The sequence below is a fragment of the Apostichopus japonicus genome, chromosome 15, assembly GCF_037975245.1.
Source record: "Apostichopus japonicus isolate 1M-3 chromosome 15, ASM3797524v1, whole genome shotgun sequence".
Classification (NCBI taxonomy): Eukaryota; Metazoa; Echinodermata; class Holothuroidea; order Aspidochirotida; family Stichopodidae; genus Apostichopus; species Apostichopus japonicus.
In genome coordinates, this window is record NC_092575.1 from 3,963,328 (window position 1) to 3,991,027 (window position 27,700).

General features: G+C 36.0%; 1 protein-coding gene across 1 annotated transcript; it reads left to right on the forward strand.

The window, feature by feature from the left end:
• Positions 1-156: 156 nt before the first annotated feature.
• Positions 157-27,676, forward strand: LOC139981691 (BCAS3 microtubule associated cell migration factor-like). Its single transcript, XM_071994294.1, has 19 exons — positions 157-574; positions 1,910-2,025; positions 2,381-2,478; positions 2,807-2,946; positions 4,278-4,385; positions 4,808-4,961; positions 5,819-5,902; positions 6,113-6,286; positions 6,860-7,090; positions 7,787-7,880; positions 8,395-8,535; positions 9,142-9,423; positions 10,135-10,300; positions 11,690-11,787; positions 12,055-12,137; positions 12,513-12,703; positions 12,996-13,120; positions 14,629-14,796; positions 16,725-27,676. The coding sequence occupies exons 1-19, from the start codon at positions 492-494 to the stop codon at positions 16,871-16,873; spliced, it is 2,685 nt and encodes an 894-aa protein (XP_071850395.1). The 5' UTR covers positions 157-491; the 3' UTR covers positions 16,874-27,676.
• Positions 27,677-27,700: the final 24 nt, after the last annotated feature.

A 27,700-nucleotide genomic window follows, 5' to 3' on the forward strand; every position in this document is an offset into this window, starting at 1 on the left:
TGGGGTGATACTACTCACCAATGCAATTTTAATAATATTACACAAAGTTCTTGACAATTTAAAATTTAAAACATTTCAAAACAATAAAATACATCAATAACATCTAACGTAAGAAATGACACCGCAATATCGTTGTAAATTGGCAACGATCCAAATTAGCATACTAAGGAAAACACTGTATATCTCAGAGTATTACAGCATATCTCTGACGACGTCGATTCTTAGTCGTAATTTTCCTTTTCTCGCTGGACAATGAAAATAATTGTCTCAACAAGACCAGGACACTTTTGAAGTTCCCGTGTGTTTATGCTTGTGACCGTTTGATGATTTCTCGAACAGTAATTGTGTTGAATGTTTGCTTTTAATGGTTGACGAATATCGCCGACTATCTAGCGCACAACAACAAGGGGCCTAAGCCCTATCAACAAATTTCTTAGCAAGGCGTTTGGATGTGTTTTATTGTGCAATGACAACAGCTGACTGATCACCAAATGTCAGCTGATATGTCTATACAAGACAAGAGGAGATCGACCCGATCGAGCTGCAGTTCTGTAGTAAAACCGCAGGCAGTGAGGTAACTTAGGAGTCGTAATACTTTAAATTAATTTAAGTGTTTTCAGAATACTCGACATAGGCTAGGCCAAATTCGTTTCATAATTAGGAATGCGTAGCTGTTAGGCCTAAATGTGATACTAACACAGTCTAACTAAGTTAGGTTTGGCTCACTGAGCCTAACCGTTTCCGTTCCTTTGTGTTGGATAGTGCTCGTATTGCCTCGGTAAAAGTGGAATAGCCTACTAATGACTGAATATAGACGTATCATTATTTTTAATGATTTTCAGTATTTTTGAATGGCTGACATAATTATGGCACACGTCAACTGCTTTGCACTTGGCATCCTTGCTATTGATTACTTAACTAGCCTAGGGCCTAGGCCAAATTGTATGACATTAATTTAATGTATAACGATATATTGCATGAATGACAGGTTGGAGGTATTCACCCAATTATTGGTAAAAGTAAGGTGATGCTCTGCCTTACTTTCCTTATTGTTTGTTTATATTTAGCATTGCATTGGTGCTTAGTTATCTAAATGTTGGTTGCTAATGTAATCATTTGTTTCATAAGTATTGCACTGGTGTTGATTGTTGGCTAAGTGTGCTTGGCTTAGGATAAAGCATATATACTATTTAGGCGGCCATCTGGAGAAAAGGAACATGTTTAGCATTGTACTCAAGTTTGTGTGATCTTCTGAATAAGAGGATAAAGAATGTCACCAATGTATTCAGAATCAGAGAGAGAGAAAAGAGTTGAATTTCATGTGAGCTTCCAAATGATGTATTTAACACATTTGTATATATAGGAATTGGCTAAAATTTTGAAACCTGAGGTCTGAAAACCTTTCGTGGCATAACTCAATAACAAACAACATACTGCACATATTTACAGTGTCGTACTTTAGGTACTTCATATAACTTTGACATGTTAGTTAAAGTGTTGAAACTCGTTAAGACTATTCAAGAGTGCTCTCTTAGAGGTTCTTGCCTTCCAGAGTACTCCTAGGTATTGAAAGTTTATAGTAACAGTAAAATGTCTGTAAAGTGTGCTGTATGTTTTGGAGAGGGTGCAAGGTTTGTGAATTGTGAGTGATCTTTGTTTGACTTCCTAGCATATCTGAGGATAATATCTTTGGGTACAGTGTCTGTTCTCTTGTCTTTGGAGAACAACATTAAAGATGTTTGTATTATAGAAATAAAGTTCTTAATTACTCATTAAAGTGCATGAAAATTATTGGCTTCAAATCTAGGCCTGTTAAGTTTCTTGTGCATAAGGTAGCACATATAGGGCTGCGCTACAGTACACGACCTCCGCTATTTGCCTATATCTCTGACTGTCAATTGTTTTACAGTAACAAGTCCTATGTGGCCTCAGTTGTGGATTTCTTGCATGACGCCTACAGTGGAACAAAGAACGAGGACAAGGACAAGATACTCTGGGTCAAATTTGAGAACATAGACACAAAAGGTCGGTTAGCAGCTTGAATCTTGACTTGCATGGGAGGGGGATTGCTTGGGAGAAGGGTAGGAGGAATGATCTTATCTGTTATGCAATTCAGTGGTGACATGATATGAGCAGCATTATAATCTTCATTGAATTTTGTTAGCATTAATATGTGATACTTCAGTTGGCTTCACATGAAAGCCTCTTTAAGTCAGATTGGTCATTTTTTATGTTAAATGTGGAATTTTGTTTATTTGTCTTGTTTGGAATTCCCTGTGATTGGAATCTGAATCACACTCCCCCCCCCCCCCCAAAAAAAAAAAGGAAAAAAAAGGAAGAAATGGAAGGTTTGGATTTAGTTTTGTCTGTTTCTTTCCAGATCTTGTTCATCATCCTCAGTTTTCTCAGCAGTACACAGATCCGCCTCTTTTCCTGGTCTTAGGATATGCTAATGGCATTCAAATATGGTCTCTTCTAGTAAGTTCACTTAAAAATTCAGAACTTTCAGCTATAGTTGCATATATTTCTGTGCTGTGCAGTTTTATGGTAAGCCTTGTTTCCCATTGATCAGGTGTCCTCAATCTTCTACAAGGCCCAGAGGAACACTTCTCACCTCAAAGGTAGGGTACCAAACAGTTTCTTAAAATCACTCTACCTGTCATCACCCATGTGGGAAAATGCTTGAAGACAACATTGAGTATAGTAAAATAAAGTACAAATTGGTTCATATTAACTCTTTTGTTTTTTTCCCCATACATTTAGTTGTATTTCTGTGTAACTTGTTATTAAACTTTACTATTGACAGCCTAATGGAGATGCCAATGAAGTGCTTTCTTTTAGACGAGGACCTGTGCGCCTCTTCCGTTACCTCCCACCTCCACAGGACAGCAGAGCAGATATTTTCAGCAATAAACGCCCATTAGTTGCCCTGGTTGACGGAGTTGGGTAAGCCAGTTTGTATGCATTTCGTTCAAATACGAGAAAAAACACACGTCATGGTCACACAGAAAATGCGCATTAAATTAGCATGCTGACAAAAAAACTGAAGACCATCACCAGAAAGCAATTGAAAAAAAATTATTATAGCATCTTTCATCTTGCTAGCAAATTGAAGTCAAGGTGAAGCAGTTCAAAAATCCATTACACATTGATGTGCTCAATCAGTAAAAAACACACCAAAAATATGTCATCGTCGTTGGTGTGTCAAAATCATACTTGGACAGCAGGTTGTTTATATTAGCGAGCTGTCTTTACAAAATGAAAAGGGTAGTGCTAAATGTTTAACAAGTGCATCTCAAGATTAATGTGTGCCCATGTGTGTGGTGGTTGATTGAATGGTTACCAAGTAGAAATTTTGTTTTATCCCATGCCAGTTTTTCCAGTGGAAAAGTTGTTGTTACTTTTGACTTCTATTGACCCTTGGCTTCCATCAAGAACAACATGGTTTTATAACTCACAACATAAGGTGATCCTGCATCCCAATTAGCTTTTCCTGAAGCCAGTTGTCCACTGCCCCAACTGAACTAGTTTTGGATAGTTGTCAAAAACAATTTAGTCCTACAATTCACCATCCCCCCCCCCCACCAAGGAAAAACTGATGATTGTGAAAAACCAGTGTTTTTTCAGGTCCCATCCAAAATGATTTCCATGTGATAGGTTCTTGAAACCTCAGCAGTAATCAGTTTTTTGGGGAACTAAACTGCCGACCTCCAGTCAGGAAATTGGTTGAGTTTCCCTGACTGAGGGCGAAACTGGCTATATCATCATCAGCCATAGACTTCAACATACTTAAACACACTGCATGGCTATCAATGATTTTCAACACAGTTGAGTCGGGTAACATTCAGTCGGGCAGTGTGTAGTAGACTTGAGATCCAATCAAACATGTTATAAGCCATACGCCTGTATTTCCTTAATTACTGTCACTGTTCCTTTCTAGCATGTGTTTCTGTTAATTTTGAGAGGAGAATACATCATCTTTTTCCTGTCAACTGAATTATTCCTGGGCTATTCTCATCACTATGATTCATCTGGTTTCTTGAAATAAAGCATTCTCCTCTTAATCATCTCCCCATCCTTCCTCTCTCTCCATCCTTCCCCTCTCCCCATTCTTCCATCCTCTCCAATTTGACCCAAAATGATTTTACCAACTTATCAAAAAAAAATCTATTTGCATGCATAAATTTAGCATGACTATTATCATCTTGTAACATATCACACTGTATGCCATAATTCTAAATCCTAATGTTGTGGGATTTTTCTATTTTCTCGTACAGAATTGGACAATTGTACTGTTCAGTCTCCCTGGTATCGCTAAGAACAGGCGAGCAGGTTCACTCCATATCCTTCAAAACACCCGTCTGTGATCTTCATTGCAACGAGAGGTAAGTTTCACGATGTTGCCATACTGACGTCAAGACACTCTTCTATACCTACTATTCATAACACACAGAGTTAGAAATTGTCCAACTTGTGGTCATTCTGCCAATTATTTGAAAATGACTAGTACTCAGTCTGATAAACTACATAGTTGTTGCACTTTAGTACGGATAGATTCTTGAAGATTTGTCAACTTCAACACAAATGCTTTATACACAACACAAATGTTTTATAGCAGAATTCTGGGTTTCTTTCAGCTTTCAAAATCACAAGTTCATTGGGAACATTGAAAGAGAAGAAAAAAATCCATATTTTAAAGTAATGGAAATCTTGATAAAGCTGTGAAGAATAAACAAACACGACACAGTGTCGAAACGCTAAGCAATTGAATGGGACTGTTATTCTGTATCATTTCACCCGAATCTAGATTGTTCATTGTGGCATTGAGGGAGAAAGTTGCAGCGTTTGACACAACAACGTTTGAGAGCAAGTTCTGCATCACCACCTGCTACGTTGCAGAACCTCCCAACATCAACCCTCTTGCCTTGGGTACAAGATGGTTGGCGTACGCTGACAGAAACGTAAGACAAATGTTTTTATTTTCATTTCCTTGCCAGAGGCAAAAGGAATAGTCTATGCGATGGTGATGTGGTGTCTGTGAGAGAGTGTGTGTGTATAAATGTAGTGACACTTGTTTCTAAACAGGGTAACTCATCTTATTGAGTACAAGGACCTTATTCTTTTCTGTGAAGTTCATTGGTCTTTTGGGTCAAGAGAGGTCAAAGTCTGAACAATTTGTGAAGACGATAACTCAAAAATACATCTTTGCTGAACTTCATACATGGTAAGCATGATATTCAGCTTGTTGAGTACAATACCCCTATTGAAAATTGGGGAGGTCAATGGTCATTTGCGGTCAACATTTAAATGAAAGTATGAAAATCTTGTACACACAATAACTCAAGAAGTACATCTTTCTTGAACTTATTACTTAGTATGTAGATCCAACTTGGTGAGTGCAAGCATCCTTTTGAAACTGGTAGAGGTCAAAGGCCACATTTTGAAATTTGGGCAAATTGTATGGCAAGGTATCACAAAGCTAACCGCTTTCTGGTTAAATACCTGGGTTTCTTTCTTGTGGACTTGCCTTATATCCCAGCTTACAGTGATGAACACTTTGTCTCATGTATGATGTAACTAACAAGGATTAACAAAGTAAACTGGTGGTCACTCCCCCCCCCCCCCCCTCCCTGCACCCTGTCTCCTTCTTTTCCACCCTCTAACAGCTACGTTCCTCATGTTGGCGTTTTGAAAGAAAAACAGTTTCGATGGTATAATCCAGATTTCATGACAAATGTAATAATACCATGGAATGCATATGTGTGAAAATAGTTGTTTTTACTGTGTGTATCTGATGTCATTTTGATTTCACTCACAGCTGATCCAGTCACATGTTTCTAATGGTGGAGTTGCCAGGGATAGTGTGCAGTCTTATAAAGCTACTGTCATACATGCTGCCAAGGTAAAATAATTTGGTTTTTAATCCATTTTAATGTCCAATTTGTCCTTGTTTTGCTTGTATCAAGGCACCAAAAAAAAAAAGAGAGAAGACATTGCACAAAGTATTACAAGTATGTAACAGCTTCCAGTAGAGGAAGTATAGAAACTTAACTGTGAAAATACAGTCATGATACAAATATTTCAACCTTTTTGTTGACATTTCCCTCCAAAGGCAATCGGCAAGGGGCTCTCCGCTTTTACAGAAACTGTTGGGAAGTACGCCTCGTCCAGATTGTCTAACTCCCCTCCGAGGGGAGAAATTCACCCCGATGGTCCCGTCAACTCTCTCCAGATGGGAACGCCTGGTGTTGTAACCATCATCGATACGGAGGCGGTGAATGATGAGGTGAGACTTCAGATCCCTTCAGGGGCTCTTGTCAAATTTCTTATCATTTAATCGCCTTTGCTAAAGGAATACAACTAGATGACTACAGAGTAATTAAAGATGACCATGTAGAAAAGGGAAGTTGTAAAGAAAAATAGGAAGAGGAGAAAAAACTTGGAAAATTAGTTAGGAGACCTCAGATAAATTTGAAAGGAAAGCATGGAAGTTTGAAGCCCATAGATGTACACATCAAATTGAAAGAAAATTTCTATAAGCAATACAACATCTGCAGTTTTCCCCAGGAAAGAAGATCATAGTCTTTTTGAGGTCAGCAGGATTTTCTACGAATGTTAAGTAAGTGCATTATAGCAAGGAAATATACAACTAGTGACCGACTGTGGTTTTCTATCTTGCTCAATCATTGACATATATAATGACAAATCTTACCTTTTAGAATAGAGTAATTGATTCTTTGTTCCCTCTCCGACAACTTCTCAGCTCACTTTATTGTGAAGTCTTCATTTTCCTTGATATTATTTTTTGATATAAACTCCCTACACTTTTCAAACTTTTTACAACATTTCTTTCTTTCAGTTCAATGTCACTGAAACCAAATCTGGAGAAGGCATCATCGCCCACTTTCAGGCCTACATCGGAGAATCTATATCATCATTGTCCTTTGACCCCAGCGGCTCGTTGCTATTCACAGCAGGGTCACAGGGTCACTTTTTTCATGTATTTAGTATAGTGAGTCATCCGTCCTCACCAGGGGCTGGGGCGGTTCATCATTTGTACATACTCTACAGGGGAGACACACAAGCCAAAGTGAGTATATTATGTGTCAATATCTTTGTGGTACCTATTGTAAATTTATTCCTTGCAATGGAAGGAAATGACACAATTTCGCAAGCTACATCGGTAAGACTGACAGAAAGATACTATTCAAGAGAAGGGACCTAAGACAGGCTAGCCATGAAAGTGAAAGTAGTCTCAAACCGAACAGATAGATTTGATTTGCACATGATCTGTTGGGAAGGGCTTGCAAATTTGTAAAGTTTTTAAAGTTTGTAGATTCTACAAACTCGTTAAAAGATTTGGCGAACTTTATTCAGCTCAAAATGGTCAACGACAGATAACACAATAAAAGTAATGAATATTGATATGAAAATTGCATTTTAACTGAGCTTTAAGTGCAGTAAACTGGAAAGGTTGAAGTTTAAATTTGGCAAACAAGTACTGAGACTTTAAGTACATGTATGCTCTTTTACTCTTCTATTTCTTGTGTATGTTTCTCTATACATTTTGGTTTTGTTTACAGGTAATAATTTATCCAGTATCGAATTGCAAACTGCTATGCAAAATGGTGAAACACTATACCACTGCTAAGATGTATCTATAGTTTTTGTACAGTGTAACACTAGTATTTAATAAGAGAGCAAGTTCAGACCCTTCAGAACTGCTACACAACATTTGAACACTAAATTATACCCAAAGAATCTTCAATGTATGTTTTATTTTCAGGTTCAAGACGTATCATTTTATTCTGATAGTAGGTGGGTCGCAGTCAGTACCATGAGGGAAACCACTCATGTGTTCCCAATCACACCTTACGGAGGTGAGGAAAATAAGCTTCCATCATTACAGAGTATTAGCCTGTTCTTAAAATGGTGCCTTAAGCCTCTCATCTGTCCTGTATTCTGAAGTACATGTTACTTTGGAAAGAATGCCATATTTTGTTTCCTCAATTTAGATCTTGGATGGTTCCATTATTGGATGGTTCAATCTGTCCTTTTCTCAATGTCTTTAGATCTATCTTTTTGGATAGAAGGTACAACCAATGCTAATTGTCATTTCTCATCAGCAAATAAAGTTACTTTCTTGCTGATTAAACTTTTTCATGAAAGTGGGCAGTAATGAGATGAACTTGTAACTGAGAAAGTCACAAGGATCACACATTCACATTTCATTTACTTAAAAGAAAAGATATGATCAAAAGTGTACTTCTCATACTTATCAACTTGTAAGCAAGGGTTATGTAGGGTCAAACCTTTACACATACTAGCTGTAAATATACTTGGTCGCACAGACTAGAAAGTATAATGACCTTTATAATGTGATTGTTGCTATAGGACCAGTTGGTGGAAGGACCCATGCTTCACCCCAGATTGTCAACAAGGAGAGTAAATTCAGAAGAAGTGCTGGTCTGGAGGAACTAGAGGCAACAGGGAGATGGAGCCCAGTCCAAGGCCTGTCAGAGAGCCCAACTTCAGGTCAGAGGTCACCATTGTTGTTACTATTCTAAAGGAGTTGTCTGTCTGTTTAGCTCAGTTTACCTTTCCATTAATCTATGACCTTTTTTATCTTTCAAAAGTTTATTACATAATAACAAAAATTGATTAAGTTGTAATCCAAAGCTCAACAACATGGAAATTCACAGTGGCCTCCAAAATGCTAGAATCACTATTTACACAACAACTTCAAGAAATAATGGACTGCTTTTTGGAATATTTTCCCGATATGATATAATTGTTTTGTTTCGGAACATTTGTGTTCACAATGTTGTTCTGGCTGTGACTCAGACCGAAAGCAGGATTGTCTTTCCATAAAAAACCTAGTGTCCATCAAGGGATGCTTCTTTTCTGTATAGTTTCTTTAATTGTCTTATGTAAAACACAAACCATGAATATTTTATGCAAATATATTTCTATATAGTCAGTATGGTGTGAGAATGTTGGGTGCGGAGCTCTGCATCAAATCAGTGGTAGAGGTTTGAAAGTAATCTTTTTGCTTTTTCTAAATTTTCTGTTATCATGTCTCAAATTCATGTCTCCTTGATAACATTCTTTATCGCTGATCCTGTTTGTTGATCTCTGTAGGATTCTATGGGGCTGAGGCTAATCCCTCATCCGCTGGAAACACAGCCTTGGGTAACCCACGTATAGCTCCGTTCCCCCTCCCTACCACGGTGACACCTTTGGTCCAGATCAAGCAGCCCAGTATACTTGGGTCCATGAGTGCAGTGGCCAGCACCATGACAGGGAGTCCGGCCAGGGCCAAGAGCCCTCAGCACCAGATTGCAATAGGAGACCAGACTTGTATAGCAACCTGCTTCTCTAAAGCTCGTACATTCCAATATGGAGGCTCCAAGGCCGGGAAAGGTAATCTTCACTAAAATTCACAATGTGAATAGGTGGTAGTGGTGTGGTGACTTGTATATTGTAACGGCCAGTATATCATTTGCCAAGAAATTTGACATTCGTTACCATTGAAATGTCTCTAGTCTAGGCTGTAGCCTCAGCACTGTTCGTCTACTTGAATGGATTCCCTACTGTATCATGCAAATACATAGTCTATTGGAGTATTTATACCATACCTATATTTATGACACCAATGTTCCCCTATTGTAGATCTGTGCCCTTTATTAAAAGCTGTAAACAGTTTTGGTACACACATACCATATGTTTTGTATGCTTAGAAGGGAGGGAGAAGTTTTGATCGAATCTGGGAGAACATTCCAGGTGAACGGTCCTAAATATCTTATGTTATGCTGGCTCATTGCGAGTCTATAGAAAGAGATTGTGTAATCAGAACTATCTCTGGTGTAGTAACAATTACTACGAGGAGCAAACAAATCGGGCAGTGAATTTGGTAATTAATTGTGGCAGGATTGGAACATGAATACAGCTACTTGATGCTTAGTTTTATCAAAGCAGGTTAGGGCGTTGTACAGGAGGTTTGCACACATACCATTTTGTTGTACTACCCTTACACTTACGATTCCACCAAATGAACCCCATCCTCCCTCTGTTCGGTCCAGGTATGTCCTCTCTTTCATAATCCCTCTTCACCCATATTCATGTTTAATTCAGACAAGCATACTGCTGCAGTATCCCTCTTCATTATGAACTGCCATGGTACTCTAGTGGAACAGATTCTGGAGCCCAGACCACCGGTGACGAATACAGTTACTAAGAAACCTGAAGACAAGGACATAGAACTGGTTACTTCTATACATGCTCAGTGGTTCTTGCAAAGGTAAACTGTCCTGAATTGTAGGCAGTACCGTACTGTATTGTAATGTTGCACTGTATTGTAATGCAGTACTGTATTGTGGTACTACTATATTGTAATGTTGTACTGTATTGTAATGCAGTACTGTATTGTGGTACTACTATATTGTAATGTTGTACTGTATTGTAATGCAGTATTGTGGTACTGTGGTACTACTATATTGTAATCTTGTACTGTATTGTAATGCGGTACTGTATTGTGGTACTACTATATTGTAATCTTGTACTGTATTGTAATGCGGTACTGTATTGTGGTACTACTATATTGTAATGTTGTACTGTATTGTAATGCAGTGCTGTATTGTCATACAGTACTGTATATTCATGCAGTACGGTATTGTGGTACCATACCATATTGTAATGTACTGTATCGTAATGCAGTACTGTTTTGTGGTACTACTATATTGTAAAGTTGTACTGAACTGTATTGTAATGCAGTACTGTATTGTAATGCAGTATTGTATTGTGGTACTGTACCATATTGTAATGTTGTATTGTATTGTAATGCAGTACTGTATTGTGGTACTACTATATTGTAATGTTGTACTGTATTGTAATGCGGTACTGTATTGTGGTACTACTATATTGTAATGTACTGTATTGTAATGCAGTGCTGTATTGTCATACAGTACTGTATATTCATGCAGTACGGTATTGTGGTACCATACCATATTGTAATGTACTGTATCGTAATGCAGTACTGTTTTGTGGTACCATACCATATTGTAATGTACTGTATTGTAATGCAGTACTGTATTGTAATGCAGTATTGTATTGTGGTACTGTACCATATTGTAATGTTGTATTGTATTGTAATGCAGTACTGTATTGTCCTGTACTTGTGGCGCTGTATTTTACTTTGGTACTGTACCATATTGTAATGTGGTACAATACTGTATTGTAATAATGTGGTACTTTAAAATAGGCTGGTACTTTTCTTTTAAACTGAATTGTTATTTGGAAGGGTACATACAGTTCAGTACAGTACTGTGATCTGTTATTGGCCTGTACTCTAAGTTTATACTGTCATATTGGCACTGTTGTGTAACTTGTAATTGCCTTTAACCGTTGCTCTGCTGTATCTTGTCAGAGGCAAAGTAAATGTGTGGAAATTTTCACATCAGATGATACAAACTCAGAAAGTGGAACGGATGAGACTTTCAACTTTTCAAGTACATGACATCCTGTCAAAAAAAACAGTCAAAAAATTAACAATCAGTTTCTGTTATTAGAGACAGCTTTGGGGGCTGCCAACTGCATCAACTGCTTCTAATATTTTAAAGTTTAAAAACATACATTTTATAGGTTAAAAAATAAACCACTCACTGATTTTCAATTTTGTTTTATGCTCTAGGGGATGCAGCTGGCCTGAATTTCCTCCGCCTCTCTCATCCGGTAATCTCCTGATGCTCCTCTCAGACAAATACCAACCTGACCCTCACACCAGCAATAGTAAGTTCTCTTGATATCATTGTTTCAAAGTTGTGCTATTTTGACAAGTAAGCATTGACATGATCTGATTGGGTGCTTAATTTTGTTGTTGCTATTTCATATTTTCATGCTGAAAGTAAGCTGTGTTGGTGTAGAAAGTAAAGCAATAAGAAGGGGATGTGCACTAAAGGCAACTGCTCTTCATATTTTAATCTGCATTTTGCAACAAAACGTTCAAATCTTTCTCTTTGTTATTTTCTTTCATCTATATTTATTTTCTCTCGTCAGGTTTGTGCAATTCTCTTTCTCGTAGCAGTAGCCTTGGGTTGAACAAAAAGAGCAGTGACTTTGATGAACCCTGGTTATCCCTGGTATGTGATATTTATAAGTTTTATAAGTTACAAGGTTTCTCCCACATTTGTGGTTGCTTAAGCGTCGTAAAAATAACTGCTGTTAATTATTAATATTATTACTATTATGTGTATTTGACATACTTACCAGGGTATATAGCATTAACAGCAAAGGTACCACTGGTAAACTAAGATTTCACAATTTTTGAAAATACCTCCTGAATCCTTTCTGTACTTCCTCCTCATCACTCTCTCTATCACCCCTCCCCTTATTTTCTCCCAGTCCTCCCTACCTCGTTTTGACTTTGTGAAAGTCTCTATTTTTGACATGTATTTGTTCAATTGCCTTTGTTGACTTCTGTAAATAAAACATGTTCCCTCTTCTTTAAAACCAAGGTTGAGATGGACTCACACGCTGGGCCTCATCGTCGCCTGTGGATGGGTCCTCAGTTCATCTTCAAGCCTTTCTCTCAGCCATCAAGCGCCACCGTTCTCTCATCCTCATCTTCAGCTTTGTTAGACGACTCGCATGAGGGCGGCAGAACGGTCGATGTATCTACCGACGAACTGGACTTCAAATCTCTAAAGTAGGTCCACAAAGACATTTACTTGAAAGAAAAAAAAATTAACAGTAATTAAAATAAAGAAGTTACTGTAAGCCTACTCACTGAAGTTACTTGAGGGAAAAATTAAGAAATGTCTCTGTCCATCTCCATCTATGACATCACACCTATTTGCTTGAAGGTCACTTTTCATCAACTTCATATTTTAATTTCTCAAAACCATAACATTTAGGGATTGAAATTGCAAAATGCCATGAGGATGGGTTAGAACAAAGTAAAGTTGCTACTGTAAACATCTTCATATATTTACCTTCAGTTTACAGCCACAAAGGTCAGAACCTCTGAACACACCTCGACCTGGAAGAGCTGAGCTAGTCAGAGCTCAGACCTGGGGTGAAGGGTCATCGTCCACTGCAACAGCCTGTATTGAATATGGCTCTGGTAACTATCATTACAGTGATATTTGTAGTTTCAAACAATTTAGAAAAGAAGCCCAAAAACATTTCCCCGAAACACACAAATGGTAATAAGCAGTATTTCACTGACAATCCTCAACCCTTTCTAAATTTTAACAATCCATAATTTTAAGGTCAAAAGAGGGCAAAGTCAGAAAACCCTGTAACAATATCACACCAAATGTAAAGCTCAAGCGACGTTTATACTCAATTGTCGTCCACATTGGTGCAACAACCTTGCTGCCAATATTGTGAAAGTTTGAAAATATCATATGAGCAGTGTTATCATTCAATGTTCCCATAGAGATTATGGCAAGGAACTATTTAACCTGTCGGCTTTTCAGGATTTTATTTTTCTCTTGTTTCATACACTGCAATGGAATATAATAAAAGGGTTCATATAAATATGTGATTATGTAAATATGTTCACGTAAATATATTTCCTGTTTCTGTTAAATATTGGAGGTATTTTTGCTTCCACCACATGGACATTTGAATGAATATACATGCACATATATACGTATACAGAGCTAGTATACGTATACACATACGTATACACGTATTCGTATACAAGTATACGCATACACATACTTATACGTATACTCAGTATACACGTATTCGTATACAAGTATACGCATACACATACTTATACGTATACTCAGTATACACGTTTTCGTATACAAGTATACGCATACATATACTTAAACGTATACACGTCTATATGTGTATACAGAGATATGTGTGTATATGTAGAAATTTCTTTTTCTTTTCTTTCTTGGACAATATCAGAAGACAGAAGGAGAGAAAGAATAAACTTAAGAGAAGAAACAGAAAGATTTTGTTGCTTTTCAGTTCATCAAGCAGAAACAAAATGGACAGGAAGTTTATAGATGTTTTTAATGCCAAGTGATTTTGCTTTCATTCCATAGACAGTTGTTAAATTTAAAGTGAATCTAAGTAGTCGTGAGAAACGCTTCAAAGATTTGAGGGCAAGAGAGGGGAAAAACCATCTTTGACCTTTCTTCTTTAATTCAATGTGACAAATGGTAAAACCTCCTGTAGAATCAATCTAGTCGGAATGATACAGGTCATTCTCAAACAAAATATATACTTCAAAGGCCTTGCTTTGCTGTAGTGTATTATGGCAAGTGGGTTTTGCTTTCAGTTCAAAAGCAGTTGTTTCGTTGAATTTAAATTTGAAATGTTTATCCGTGATATACTTCAAACCCCTTATATACTGAAATTGAGATCTCCAACATCTCTTCAGTTACATGTCATCTAACTTTACTTCGTCTCCAAAGGAATGACCTGCCCATATCCTATGCAGTACTTGCGGTCAGATTTATAGCCAGCTTAAGTGCTTGAATTTTAACTTCCTAATAGTTGGATGAACTTGGGGAGGGGAGAGGGGGTTGTGGTAGTCACATTAAGAAATGGAGGCATTACTATATATTAAATAATATGTAGCTGTTTATTTACCTTCTCAAAATGCAGGCTCTTTTGACCAAACGGCAAATCTACTTGAAGTAAGCTGCGGAAGTTGCCCGGACAACATGACCTTCCAGAGACTTAATTCCAACATGGAAGAACACCTGAAGCAGACTCTCGCAGAGGCCATGTCCGAGTCTGTATACGAAGATCAACGAGAAAGAATACATTCTGGTAAGTATAGGATCGTCACACGGTCACGTAAATGTTTGAGACAGTGGTCAGCTTAAACACAATTTGCTTAGAAGATTCAAAAGTTGAAATGTTTTACACATTTTACTTCATTATTTGAAATGGAACTTTGATTAGTCAAAGCTTGTGAACTACATTTGCTATGATATATTTTATCATTAATGAGACTTGTAGTAAGTCCCTACCTGTACTCATACTTGTACTCATAGGTTTTTGTACTCATACCTGTACTCAGTATAGGTGGAATATTAAGTACTCTACTCCAGCTGAGACTGTTTGTACATGTACTGGTACTCATGCAAAGGAGACTCTACGTGTACTCATGCTGTTTGTACTTGTGTGTTTATACACGTATGTGAGTTTGACTCTAACATATTCTAACATAGTTACCTGTACTCATAGGTTTGTACTCATACTTTGTATTCAGTATAGGTGGAATATTAAGTACTCTACTCCAGCCGAGACTGTTTGTACACGTACTGGTACTCATGCAAAGGAGACTCTACGTGTACTCATGCTGTTTGTACTTGTGTGTTTATACACGTATGTGAGTTTGACTCTAACATATTCTAACATAGTTACCTGTACTCATAGGTTTGTACTCATACTTTGTATTCAGTATAGGTGCAATATTAAGTACTCTCTACTCCAGCCGAGACTGTTTGTACACGTACTGGTACTCATGCAAAGGAGACTCTACGTGTACTCATGCTGTTTGTACTTGTGTGTTTATACACGTATGTGAGTTTGACTCTAACATATTCTAACATAGTTACCTGTACTCATAGGTTTGTACTCATACTTTGTATTCAGTATAGGTGCAATATTAAGTACTTTATGCCTGCTGAGACCGTTTGTACACGTACTGGCACTAATGCCAAGGAGACTGTACTGGTACTCATGCTGTTGCATGCTGACTCAAACATAAGTAGAGGCACAAGTTTCCATGCAAAGAAATATCTTTATTGTTTCGATGAAGCTAAAAAAGTCTGCCTCGAGCATAGAAGAAGTTTGAATCGTCATCCTGTTAATACTTTCATTGTAATTTGAAAAGATTTTGTCTTCTTTCTCTCTATGCCAATGAAGGTGTGGCAATATATCCTTCCTTTTAAACATCACAGACGATGATTTCTGTAATCACGAGAGTGCAAGTAAAGTTTCAGTCTTTGACATAGGGAGGGATTAATTCATAGAAAAAGTTTATGGTTTTGTGGAGAACAGAAAATGAAAGTGCATTGCATTGCCTATTTGGCGGTGAAAGTCAAATTTTTTGAAGAGTGGTGAGAAAGAAGTAGAAGTACCGTGTAAGACATGGTACTAAATTGTGGAGATTAATTACGTTAGATTAATTACATTAGGTTAATTGCATCGCCCTGAGTGTTTCAACATATAAATGATGTCAGATAATTATCATACAAATGTCATCAGCAGGTTTATGTGGGTGGGTCAGTGGTGGGGGTGGGATGGGTTGGAGAACTTGAGGTCCTGTTATCACGATTTTATTTGTAAGATATGGAATGTTGTAAAGGTTTATTGACTGAGCCCTAGACTCAGCATGAGTGCATTAACATATTAATGAAGTTATATAATCATCATACCAAATTCACAATTGGGGTTATGGGGTCTGGAAGTGTGGGGAGGGGGTGTGGGGAGGGGAGGAGGCTAGAGGTACTTTTATTACTTCATAGTAGTGCGGTCCTTTGAGCTGGTAAATAGTATATTAATTTTGTACAATGTTGTTGAAGATCAAGGGGGTGGGGTGGGGGGAGGAGGTAAGCGAGTCCATAAAGTAAATGAGTAGTGTCTCATATACCATAACTGGGGTATATTGTGGAAGATAACTTGAATGTACAAATTCGCAGAAAATGTTTTAGGCATTCATTATGCTACGTCATTATGTTTTTTTGCAGATAGTTATGGTACAACTGTTATAGAACCTCTGAGTTCTAGTCCAGGTTCAGTGGACAGTTTTCCACATTCCTACGAGGCCCGTTCATCACCAACGCCCATCGTGGACCACGTATTAGTCTTTCCACCAAACAGTTCACCCGAGACGTGACACACCGACCAGCTCGGAAGGCAAGAAGTATGGGTGGGTTTTCTTTCTGCCGAAAAGGATGCATCTGTGATGAAGACAACTACAAGATGGCAAATTGCTGGCACCACTGTTTCAGTTCGACATCAGGGTGGAGATTACGCCAAAGGGACTGAATTTATCCATTGTCTATCTCTGAAATTTTAATGCGTAAAGAGATAATAACATTTAGAAATGCTATGTCTTACTGTCATGAAAATAACCGAAACAAAAAAAGAAAAAAGAATGAGTTGTTACTTTATATGAAGGGTACATGATTTTGTTTTACATGTGGCAGAAGTTAAAAATCATACACATGAGGTTTAAACTGGCTAAGGCTGGCCTTGAACCTCTCAATCAGCATTGTAGCTTCCTCTGTGTCTTTTGTTTAAAAAGTTACGATAAGTTTTCTTTCTTTAGAAGTAACAGAATTTCAAAATACTGGAGTCAGTTGAGCAGTGAAGATACCTCTACAGCACACTGCACTCAAACACACCAGAACATAGTGTTTACAACTAAGTTGAGGACGATTGTTAAATTTGCAGGCTGCTTGAAACATTCGGTCAGTGTTTTGAATGCAAATGTAGCAACAATGCTATTGTACTGTGTGTGGGTTGTGCGTGTTTGGCAGAAATATGTGGGTTTTTTTCATGAACCATTCAATCATGTTTACTTTCACTTTATTGCTTCATAAGATCCATAAGTAGGTTGCGTTTATAAACTTGCATCAAGCTTTGGTGAATATTCATTCTTTAAAGCCACTCAAGTTTAAAAGATGACCAGGGCAGTGCCATGTGACATCAGTTTTGGGGTCAGACCAGGGGTCACAAAGGTGGGAAGCTTCGGTTGGCGTCTTATCGGAGTATTTGTGTGTAAGGCTTTATTTCTCTTTCGTGGTAAGAGATGAAACGTCCAGTTCTGTCAAAATTGGAGAATGACTGGTGACATGGATATGTTGTTGGTGGGCAATCTGTGGAGCTTTGAAAAGTTACCAGAAAGTAAAGTTCTTTCTTTCTGGTGAAAGGATTATGTTGTATTTAAGAAGATGATAAAACTTGATTCCTGTCAAGATGGAATTGAGTCGGTAGGGGTTTGTCTTCTTTTTCTATTTTTATATTGAACAAGAAAATTAAGTACAAGAAAAAAAAGAAAGAAAAGAAAAATGGAGAAATGAGAGGTATCGTTAGAAATCACTTGTGGTAAATGGACAAACCATAATGTGTTAACATTTTACTCCAAAGTTGTATTTTTTTTCCACTTGTGAAGGGATTATTTAACATAAATGTTTCCATATTGTGAAGAAAGAACATCTCGCTTACAAAAAGCTATGTGGGTTGATGTTGGACATTGTGGAAATTATTCATATTTAAGAGGAATAAGGTAAAAACTAAAACCCAGAAGGGATTGGGTTGGTAGAGTTTGTCCTCCTTTTTGAAATTTTTTGAAAAAAGTGAAGGAATGGTAACGTTAAAATGATGTGTGGTAAATGGAAAACCATTTTGTTAACATTTTGCTCCAAACACGTCATTTTTTTGCACTTTGTGATGGGGTTATTGAACATTGAATATTCTATAAGAAGAACATCTCCTCTTACAAAACAGATGGCTAAAAGCTACACCGCAGAAATCATTCGTATTTAGGAAGAAGAAGAAGATAAAAAAAAAAAAAAATAAAGCCCAGATGGAATTGGGTTGTCTTCTATTTCTATTTTGAAATGTAAAAACTGAAAGAAAGAAAAAAAGAAAAGAAAAAAATGGAAGTTGATACTATACAAATTACATTTGGGAGAAGATATTGTTAAAATTTATTGCAAAGTTCAATATTTTTTTTCTTCACTTTGTGAATTCAGGTGTTATTATTATAAATGTTTGAATATTGAGAAGGGAAATCACTTCTCCTTTTACAAAAATGATCACAAAAAGGCTATGTGGCTTTAATGTATATTACACTGCAGAAACCAATCATATTTAAGACGATAAAACAAAAGCCAACATGGAACTGGTTGGCAAGATTTGTCATCTTTCACTATTTTGAAATTAAAAAATTTAGGGGAAAAAAATATGAAAAAAGTGATATTATACAAATGACCTAGATCGGAAAAATAGATAGTCTTTTAATTTTATTATCCCTTTTTTGTCGAGAGAAATGTCTCTCTATATTTTTGAAGAAGTATCACAGAAAGCTATGTGGCATTAAATGTTTGAGACATTCCCTAAATTTTAATGTTCCCCGCATAATCTAGTCGAATTGCAATGCAACATTTGGTCAGGTGAGGCGCCGGTAAAAGTCACTCCCAGTGAAGCAGAACAACTTTCCATTTGAAGTCTTGGGGAGCCTCTGATCAACTATACAGAAAATAAAGAAATGCCACATTTCATTTGTTCAATTCATAATGTAGCAAGAGTTGCGTGCATACAAAACTACAAAATCAGTAAAGAGAAAAAAAAGTAAAAGAAAAAAGGTAAAATGCATTATTTTGAGGCACATTAGTGACAAAAAATGTATTGTATACTGTAGGCTGACATTTTTTGTGTGAAGGCATATTTATGGATGGGAGTACAATGGTGATGTGTTTGCTTTCAATTTGACACATAAATTGTAAATTTGACTGAATTGCTGTTAAGGATATTTAATAAAGGTTCCCCAACAACTGGGTATTTGGAATAAAATGTTTCCTAGGCATTTGGGATTCATTCAGGCTAGGTCAACAGGAATCGGTACTCTGTAATTCTGTTTGTCTGTAAGGAAGTCTGTCTTACATGAAGTCTGTTTGTAAGGAAGTCTGTCTAATCAGTCTGTTCCCAGAAACAAATTGCTTGATATACACCAGGAATTTATGATGTTTACAAGGGTTAACATCACAGACTTTTCTCATGATAATTAATTAATTAATTAATTAATTAAATAACCTTCCAATTTGCTATAAACTTCAGTCTCCCTGTGTTTAGAGTTTAACAAAAATCCTGTGTGAACTAGTCTATAAGGAATATTCTCATACTGTGAGAGGGAAAAATGGAAAGAATAATGTTGCTGGTTTACAACACATATTGTTTGTCAACAGAGAAGAACTTCAGATTAGATTTATTAGTTTAGCCATTGAGTGGAAACCAGCAATATTCAGCAGTCACGACCTTTTGAAGACAAGGTTGGGTAGTTAATCTTGCTGGAGTGTTTTGACGTACAGTAATAAAAGAATGTACCTCTCTCTGGAGGGAAATGTTTCATTATTCATTCAAAAGATGCTTAGAATATGAGCCAGTGGGCGGTTGAGAATGCCTTTTTCAAATTCGTTCTGTGTAGGAACCTTCAGGTGTGATTGACATTTAATGCACAAACTTACCCAAATGGACTGTCAACAAATCTTGAACTCCATTTGCCGTATTTTGTGGATCATTTTCTAAAAATTTTCTAACTTTCGCTCTGTTACATGTTCTACGTGTTCTTAATTCTACGTGCCTTGGGTGCGTACCGTAATTCATGTAGTCTGTAAAGTAGGGTTTATTGCAAGTTTCTACATTGAGTAATGAAAGAATGTTTAACACTTTCTAAACTTGAAACGCATAGAATTTGGTTCCTTTGGATTCTACACGTCCTTTAGTTTGCCCACATTAATTAATTGGTCGCCGATATCAAAAGTGACAAAAAAATTGTTGAGGAAGAGAAACCAAAATGATGAATACTAAGGTGATTTTTCAGAATGTCAAACAATTTGTAAGTGAACTGTATGTTGTATAAATTGTATGAACCTCAACACAAAAAAAAATGGTGTGGGGGAGGGGGGGGGGGGGAATGCATGAGATTTGGAAAATATGATAGTGTCTGTCAAACACACAAAATATACAGTTCATTGGATATCGTTAAGGATATCTACATGGTGAGTTAAAAATATCTTTGGATATATATGAAAGAGCTTGTCCAACCCAGGCAATTTGGTGTCGTTTTAACTTAAAGCCATGGATGAGAGGGGAAGGGGAAAGTGCAAAAAAACAAGAAAAAGGGAAGAGGCTAATAAAGTCTGACCAAGACCATTTTTGCTCAGAATGGGAAAGAAGGAATTATGTCTGATCTCATGGCAAATGAGCTATTTTCTTCTGACTTTTTTTAAATTAATATTTATGACAATTTATTTATTACGTCAATGCAGAGTTCATGGTTTACATTGTCAAATATTTATCCATGTCTGTCTACACTCTGGACAAAAATATAAGTTACATTACAAAACTTATTCCATATATCTATTACTTAAAGTTTCTTTTCCGTTTGTTCAAGTTTTTCTGTTGTGAAAGTGGGATGGTCCTTGCCAATTAGCCATGACCAGTTGGGCATTATAGCAACGAAAGATTTGTTCAGTCACTATGGTAACACTTCTTTTTTTTACCAGCTGTTACACATTTTGCATATATACTGCTACAGTATGTACAGGCATATTTACACAATTCTCCTGTACAACATTTAAATTGAGGTTAATACATCCAGAGAGCTAATAGTACATATATGGGAGAATGGGAGGGGTAGGGAATGTTCTTAAGCAGCTTCATACACTAGAAAAAAGAAACATAATTAGTAAAATGAGTTTTCTAGACTTGAACCTATCATAATCTTGCCAGTGTGTAAGGGCAGTGAGAATCATATATATATTCACAGATTGTTAGCTTTTATGCAATGGGAAGGTAAAGAGGCAGCATGTAATTTAAAAAGAAAAGAAAAAATAAGAGGCCGTACTATTAGTTTTAAATACTTATTTCTTCTTGCCAATATTTCGAATGCAAACAAGGAACACCTAAAAGTCCTGCATCCCTTTGTTGAAAACTTTTACTGATAACTCTAACAACTAGAACCAAACACAGCGCTTTCAATTCACCATAGCTGTGTATCATGAAGGGAGAAGATATTGTGTCAGTGACATTGTCTCAGTGATCATCGCCAGAGCCGAGGCAGGGAGGTGGAACTAAACATTCCATTGACTTCCACACAAGACTTTGTTGGTTGTTGGCGAGATGGAGCATGAGAAAATTTACAGTGTGATATCAGTTTTGTGTAATGAAAGTGAAGGTGTTATCAAATTAAAAAAGAAGTTGTGTAATAAAAACTTTGAAGAAGAAAATGTGTGCTAAGTTGCTAACTATTTGTTACAAAGGATAGGGTAACCTTGAAACTTGTTCAGCCATTCATTTATTACAAAACATAGAATAAGTGAAAGTTAATAGTGCCAGAATTAAAACTGCAATACCAGCACTTCATAACTTACAAAATATAAGCATACTTATCTAACCATTGCCAGTGATTTTATAAAATAGAAATGAGGTTTAGAAAAATATGAAGATAAAAGAAGAAAAAATTAGTCCTCTGTTTGAAGATGAGAACTCCACAGTGGCTATATTAAGCCTATAACTATGATTTTTAGCTGATTTCCTAAATCTTGAATGAATGGGCTACGACAACTGAGTCATACTGTGACGGCATTTACTCAATTGGTGTATACGTTTGTAAGTTAAGATTTCAAATTTGGAGATGTAACATTTCAATTTTAATAAAAAAATCATATTGAGATCTAGTTAAAATAGTTTGGAACACTTCAACTATTGGTATTATATATTATATGATAAGATACCACAATTTACTCTTTCAATAATTGTTAAAAGTTAAGATATAAATTATTCATTGAACTTAATGTAAAATAACCTCAAATGGTCCAAATCTTAAACGTGCTTACCGTTGTCACCTAGGAGCAATCAGATGCAAATTGGGAATCGTTCGATGGTCGTTATTGCCCCAAAATATGCTAGAATGACAAGGAATGACCAATTATGGTCACCTCTTGCAATTTTTTCACCGACAATCGGACAGGAATTTTTCATCCTTTGAATCATTAAGATATTCAGTCTATAATTTATTTACTCATACTTTGGGAAAATTTGAGCAATGTTTGTGTAGTGATTTTTGGTGACAGTTAAAAATCTTCTGTACCGTATACAATGTGTAACATGATCAAAATTGAAAGATGCTTTAGGTAAACCGAGGAATAAATAGCTGTTTGTATGGCTCTGTTACTTGTCTCATATAAGATATAGTCTACTATGGTTCCTTTGTACAAAAACTGCTATAAGTCTTTGCACTTGTGTGGAAATTCTGCTCGGTTTGCATAGCATTTTGCAATGCGAAACCAGATAATTTATTCCCTTTAACATGATAAAAATTGTTGGGCATTCCAGATTAACAATGTACATTTATCTTTTAAGCTCACTGTATTACCATCAAAAAGTGCTCAAAACTTTGAATTCAACTATTTTAAGAATGTCTGTATATAAATATCAAAGTTTAAATATCTGTGACCGGTGTTGGCCTTTCTAGCAGATATCGTTATTTTGGGAAGAAAGGCAAAGGCATATCTTTGGCATTAACGAAAATATTACAGAAAGAGATTGCAGAAAAGGGACACTAACTCAATTATTGAACATATATACATATTAAGTAAAGCCTCCACTGTACTAACATATAACAATACAAGTCAATTACAATGAGATTTGCTGCTTCAGTTTAATTGGGTATTTAAGTGTAGCTGTTATTCAAATTTGAAAATTATTCATTTACTGTTATGTGCAATCTTCAACAAGGGATTAATTTCGGTTTCAGGCCCCAGTTCGAGAGTGCGAACTGGGGCCCTGCACTCTTACTTCATTAAAACTGCACTTGACACAAAGCCACATAAATAAAATATAAATAAAAAAAAAAAACATTCAAAACTCTGTAAATGGCTTCCTTACCTGATTGACAGTTGTGATCGATGGCTCAAATGTCAGAACCAACTCTTGGGGGGGGGGGGGGGGGTTCAAAGGACCTTAAATGAACCCACTTATGGCTATGCCTCTGATTAATTTGATCTGAACCGATACTCAATGAACATCTCATTTGGTCTTGGTATAGATATAAAACTATTCAACTTCTCATACAAATATAGCTTTTGTGATGTTGCATTTCTCATCTGATTCCCTCTTTTCCATTCATCGATATTATTTGAATGTTCTGGGAGAAGTTAAATCTTGTACTTATGGTAATGACTTTAATCTAACAAATAAATTAAAAGAAAAAATTTACAGTAAAATTTGTAGCCTTATCTTAGATGTATGCAGACAAATTTTGTTTGGCAATTTTCGAATGCTCTGAAGTTGTTCCCTATCAGTGAATACTATGGTTCCTGTGAAGACAAACTGCTATAAAGTTTATCTTAACACTTGTATAGCAACTTGACTATTTTGTATAGCATTTTGCTACGTGATAGTGATGGTGGTGATACCTGATAAATTATTCCATGGTATGGAAATATACTCTATGCCTGTGTCTATAACTTTCAAAGATATTTGGGGACTTGCTGTACCCCTTCCATCTGTAAATATTCATCAAAAAGTCACGGTAAGTTATTGTAAAAATGGTCCATAATTTATTGACATTGAGTACCTTCATGTTTCACAATGTAAAAATTTGTATTTTGAGTATTCCCTTGTTATTTGGCCTCATATTTAGCAATACAACTGAGTATTAAGTGTCGGACATGAGAATGATGACTTTTACTGAGAAACATTTCTCAGAATTGAGTATAACGTCTAGACTCACATACTTTGATACCAACCATGGATTCAGACAAGGCCAACTGGAAAGCCAATTACACTATTTTTTTGATCGAAAGGAAACCTCTTTTTTTTTTTCATTTTGTTTGGATTGAATTAATTGCAGAGTGAAATGCAAATATACTTCTTTGAATAGAATTGCCTGGATTGACTACAGTAAGTAGAAAACCATGTCTTACTGCTGCATTTTTGCCACACATTAGCTATTTAAAGATATGACTTAATACTTAACATTTTTATAAAATTCATGTTTAAAGGCAGTTAAATGGTTCTGTTCTCATCTCATTGAACAAGATATGGTTAATATTACCAGTATATGGATGACTTAAGTTCATGCCTCCATCTCATAAATAGGTATTTCTGTTATTGTTTCTTTCTTCCATTCTTAAATCTTCCGGTTTTATGTTTAACTGCAAATTTGTTATTCCATGGGATCCTTTGACTGACAACGATTTTAAACTTTTAAAGGTTTTGACATTTAAATGTGCAAACTTATTTTAGTTATGATAAAAATGAACTTTTTCTAAATTCTTACAGAGTAATCAACAAGGGAGTACATTACTCATTTAGGCAGATCGTATAAGACTGTGTTGATATCTTCTACTGTTGTAAATTATTCCTTAGCTCCGGTTTGTATTTTACAGTCATCAGCGAAATTGAATATCAAACTGTGCAGGATTATTTTGTAAATCAATTTTATGGTTGCTTGTCAAACTTGTTAATTTTGATTATATACAGTTTAAACTGGTGAATGTTTCCTATATATATATTGTGATTACAAAAGGTTCACATCTGTAAATGAAAGGAAGGAAAAGATCTCTCCTTAGATGTGACCACCGATTGAGATATATATTAGCTATGCAATGTAATATTTGGTACTCTTTTGGAAAATATGTAACATCAAAAGTTTTCAGTTGGTTATAAATTAATATTTAATTACGTTAATTAAATTGTTAAATTTGATGGCGTGTAATATTTAAAAGCATAATTGTAGATATTAAAGTTTTTAATATGTGGGTTTGAATGAACAAGGCTGTAATGTCTCTGATATTAATTTGAAACATTGCAGTCACTATATCTCAAGTGTTATTTGGTGACATATAGGCTATACACTTATTGTTCCACTATCATAGGCACTCCTATTCGCTGGATGTAGTACTATGGCCTAAGGTCATAACAACATCTTTAACGGCTACCAAACACTGCAACTTACAGGGCAAATTTCCAACAACACTGTCATATTTGTGTTAGGTATTAGCTCAAAGGTTAATGCCGGTGCCTTCCAATCATAAGGTCCCCGGTTCGAGTCACTCCAAGATTAATGTATGTCGTTCAGTTACAGAGTTGTTGACAATTGACAATCAATAATCATGGACTTTAAATATGAATCTAAGAGACTGACTTCGTTCAGCTTGCGACTTTATAAGCCAACAAGGCTTCTCCGCGAGTTCCTGCTTGCAGGAGGATCTAAATACATACATTTGTGGTCGTCATAGTTCAGAGTAAAAGTTTAAATACAATATTAGGCAAACATATGTTTGTACTTAATATAATGGCTGCTGTATTTATTACTAAACATAAAGAGGACTAGTCTTGCCTGATACAATGTACTAAAGGTCATCATTATTGGGTTCCAAATTTTAAGCATGCATGCTACTAATTTGCTACAAGTTCTCAAAAGTACTTTTCTAAAGGTCCTGATAGTTTCCAAATTATCTCCAGACATTTAGAGTTGTTAACATAGGTAATTAAAAAATGCCTCAGCACTGTGGGTTTAACTACTATTAGAATGTTGTTGAATGTTGAGCATGGGTGACCATTGACGGACATTCCAGCATATTTGGACCAATACTGATGACGTTTAAAGAACCACTTGTGGGCATTTTTACCTCTTCAAAATTCTGCCGGGTGAAATCTTGCATTATTGTCCATAAAACTCAAGTTGATTTTTTTGTCAGCGGTCCCTTATTTTGTTTTTGTGAAATCTTCAACGGATTGATGGAAAACTGGATTGACATATTATAAGTCAGCTAAACCTATTAGAAGACCATTACAGAGATGGGATCTTAAAAACAATTATAACAAATATAAAAATAATGGTATTAAGCACAAATGAGGAAAGTTTGTCATTTCATCATCAAAGAAAGGAAAAATGTAAAAAAAAAAATGTACACATTGTTTTCAAATGGAATATAAATTGATTTTAGCAGGTATAGATGGGCCTCTTTGTATGTTATTGTTGTTTCAACGAAAAGAATCTCGAGTTTAGGGTTCTGTACAACTGCATATATTGGTATTCTCCCAAAGTTTTAATATTTTTTAATTTTCTCCTTGACAATCAAATTTTTTAAGCTTTTTCTTAAGTTTTCCTTTTCCTTTTGGAGACTTTTTTTTTTTTTTTTTTTGTAGAATCATTTTACATACCATCATGGTGATATTACTGGTAGGGCATTCAGCTGTATTGACTGTGAGAATTACAGACCTTATCCCAAAGTGATGGCTTATTTAAAAAAAAAAAAAAAAATGTTCAGTTTGAGAAAGATTTTTTTTGGCAGAGATTGGTAAAATATTTCTCATCATTGATAAATCTCAGGTGCTTTATATTGCTATTTAAAGGAGACTTGTAAACCAAACCATGATTATCACATGTGATGGACATGCTCAATGAAGAACTTCCTCATACTGCTTACAGCTAGAAAATTTTCACCAAGGGGTGTTTCCTGATATATGCTAACACAAAACTGCAAAAGTAAGAAAGTGCCCACACAGAGCCATAGTTGTGATTCATTACTTTCAATGTTACCCTTTAATTTCCTAGTACATTTCCTTAAATTTTTGCAAAGGTTGCAAATATTGTTTGCAAAATTGAACTTTAACCAAACTTTTCACACCTGATGATTGTACTTTGATGTGACAATTCAAACTCATGTCCCTTTTTTTGGAAATCTGTTTTTTTTTCCATCAGTTGTGGGGCAAGTTGTTCATTGTAAGCATGTCCCTCTGTAGTATATATACTGAAGGTGATATTGAGTCTCCATTAAGGCTGTGCTGGTTACTATGGCGATAGAGCCTAATATATTTCTTTCATTTTGTGTACCAAAAGTGTGTGCCACTTTTGAACTAAAAAAGAGTAATTTAAAATAAACTTTCATGTCTCAAAGAATATTGTCAGGATCTTTCTGTGCCA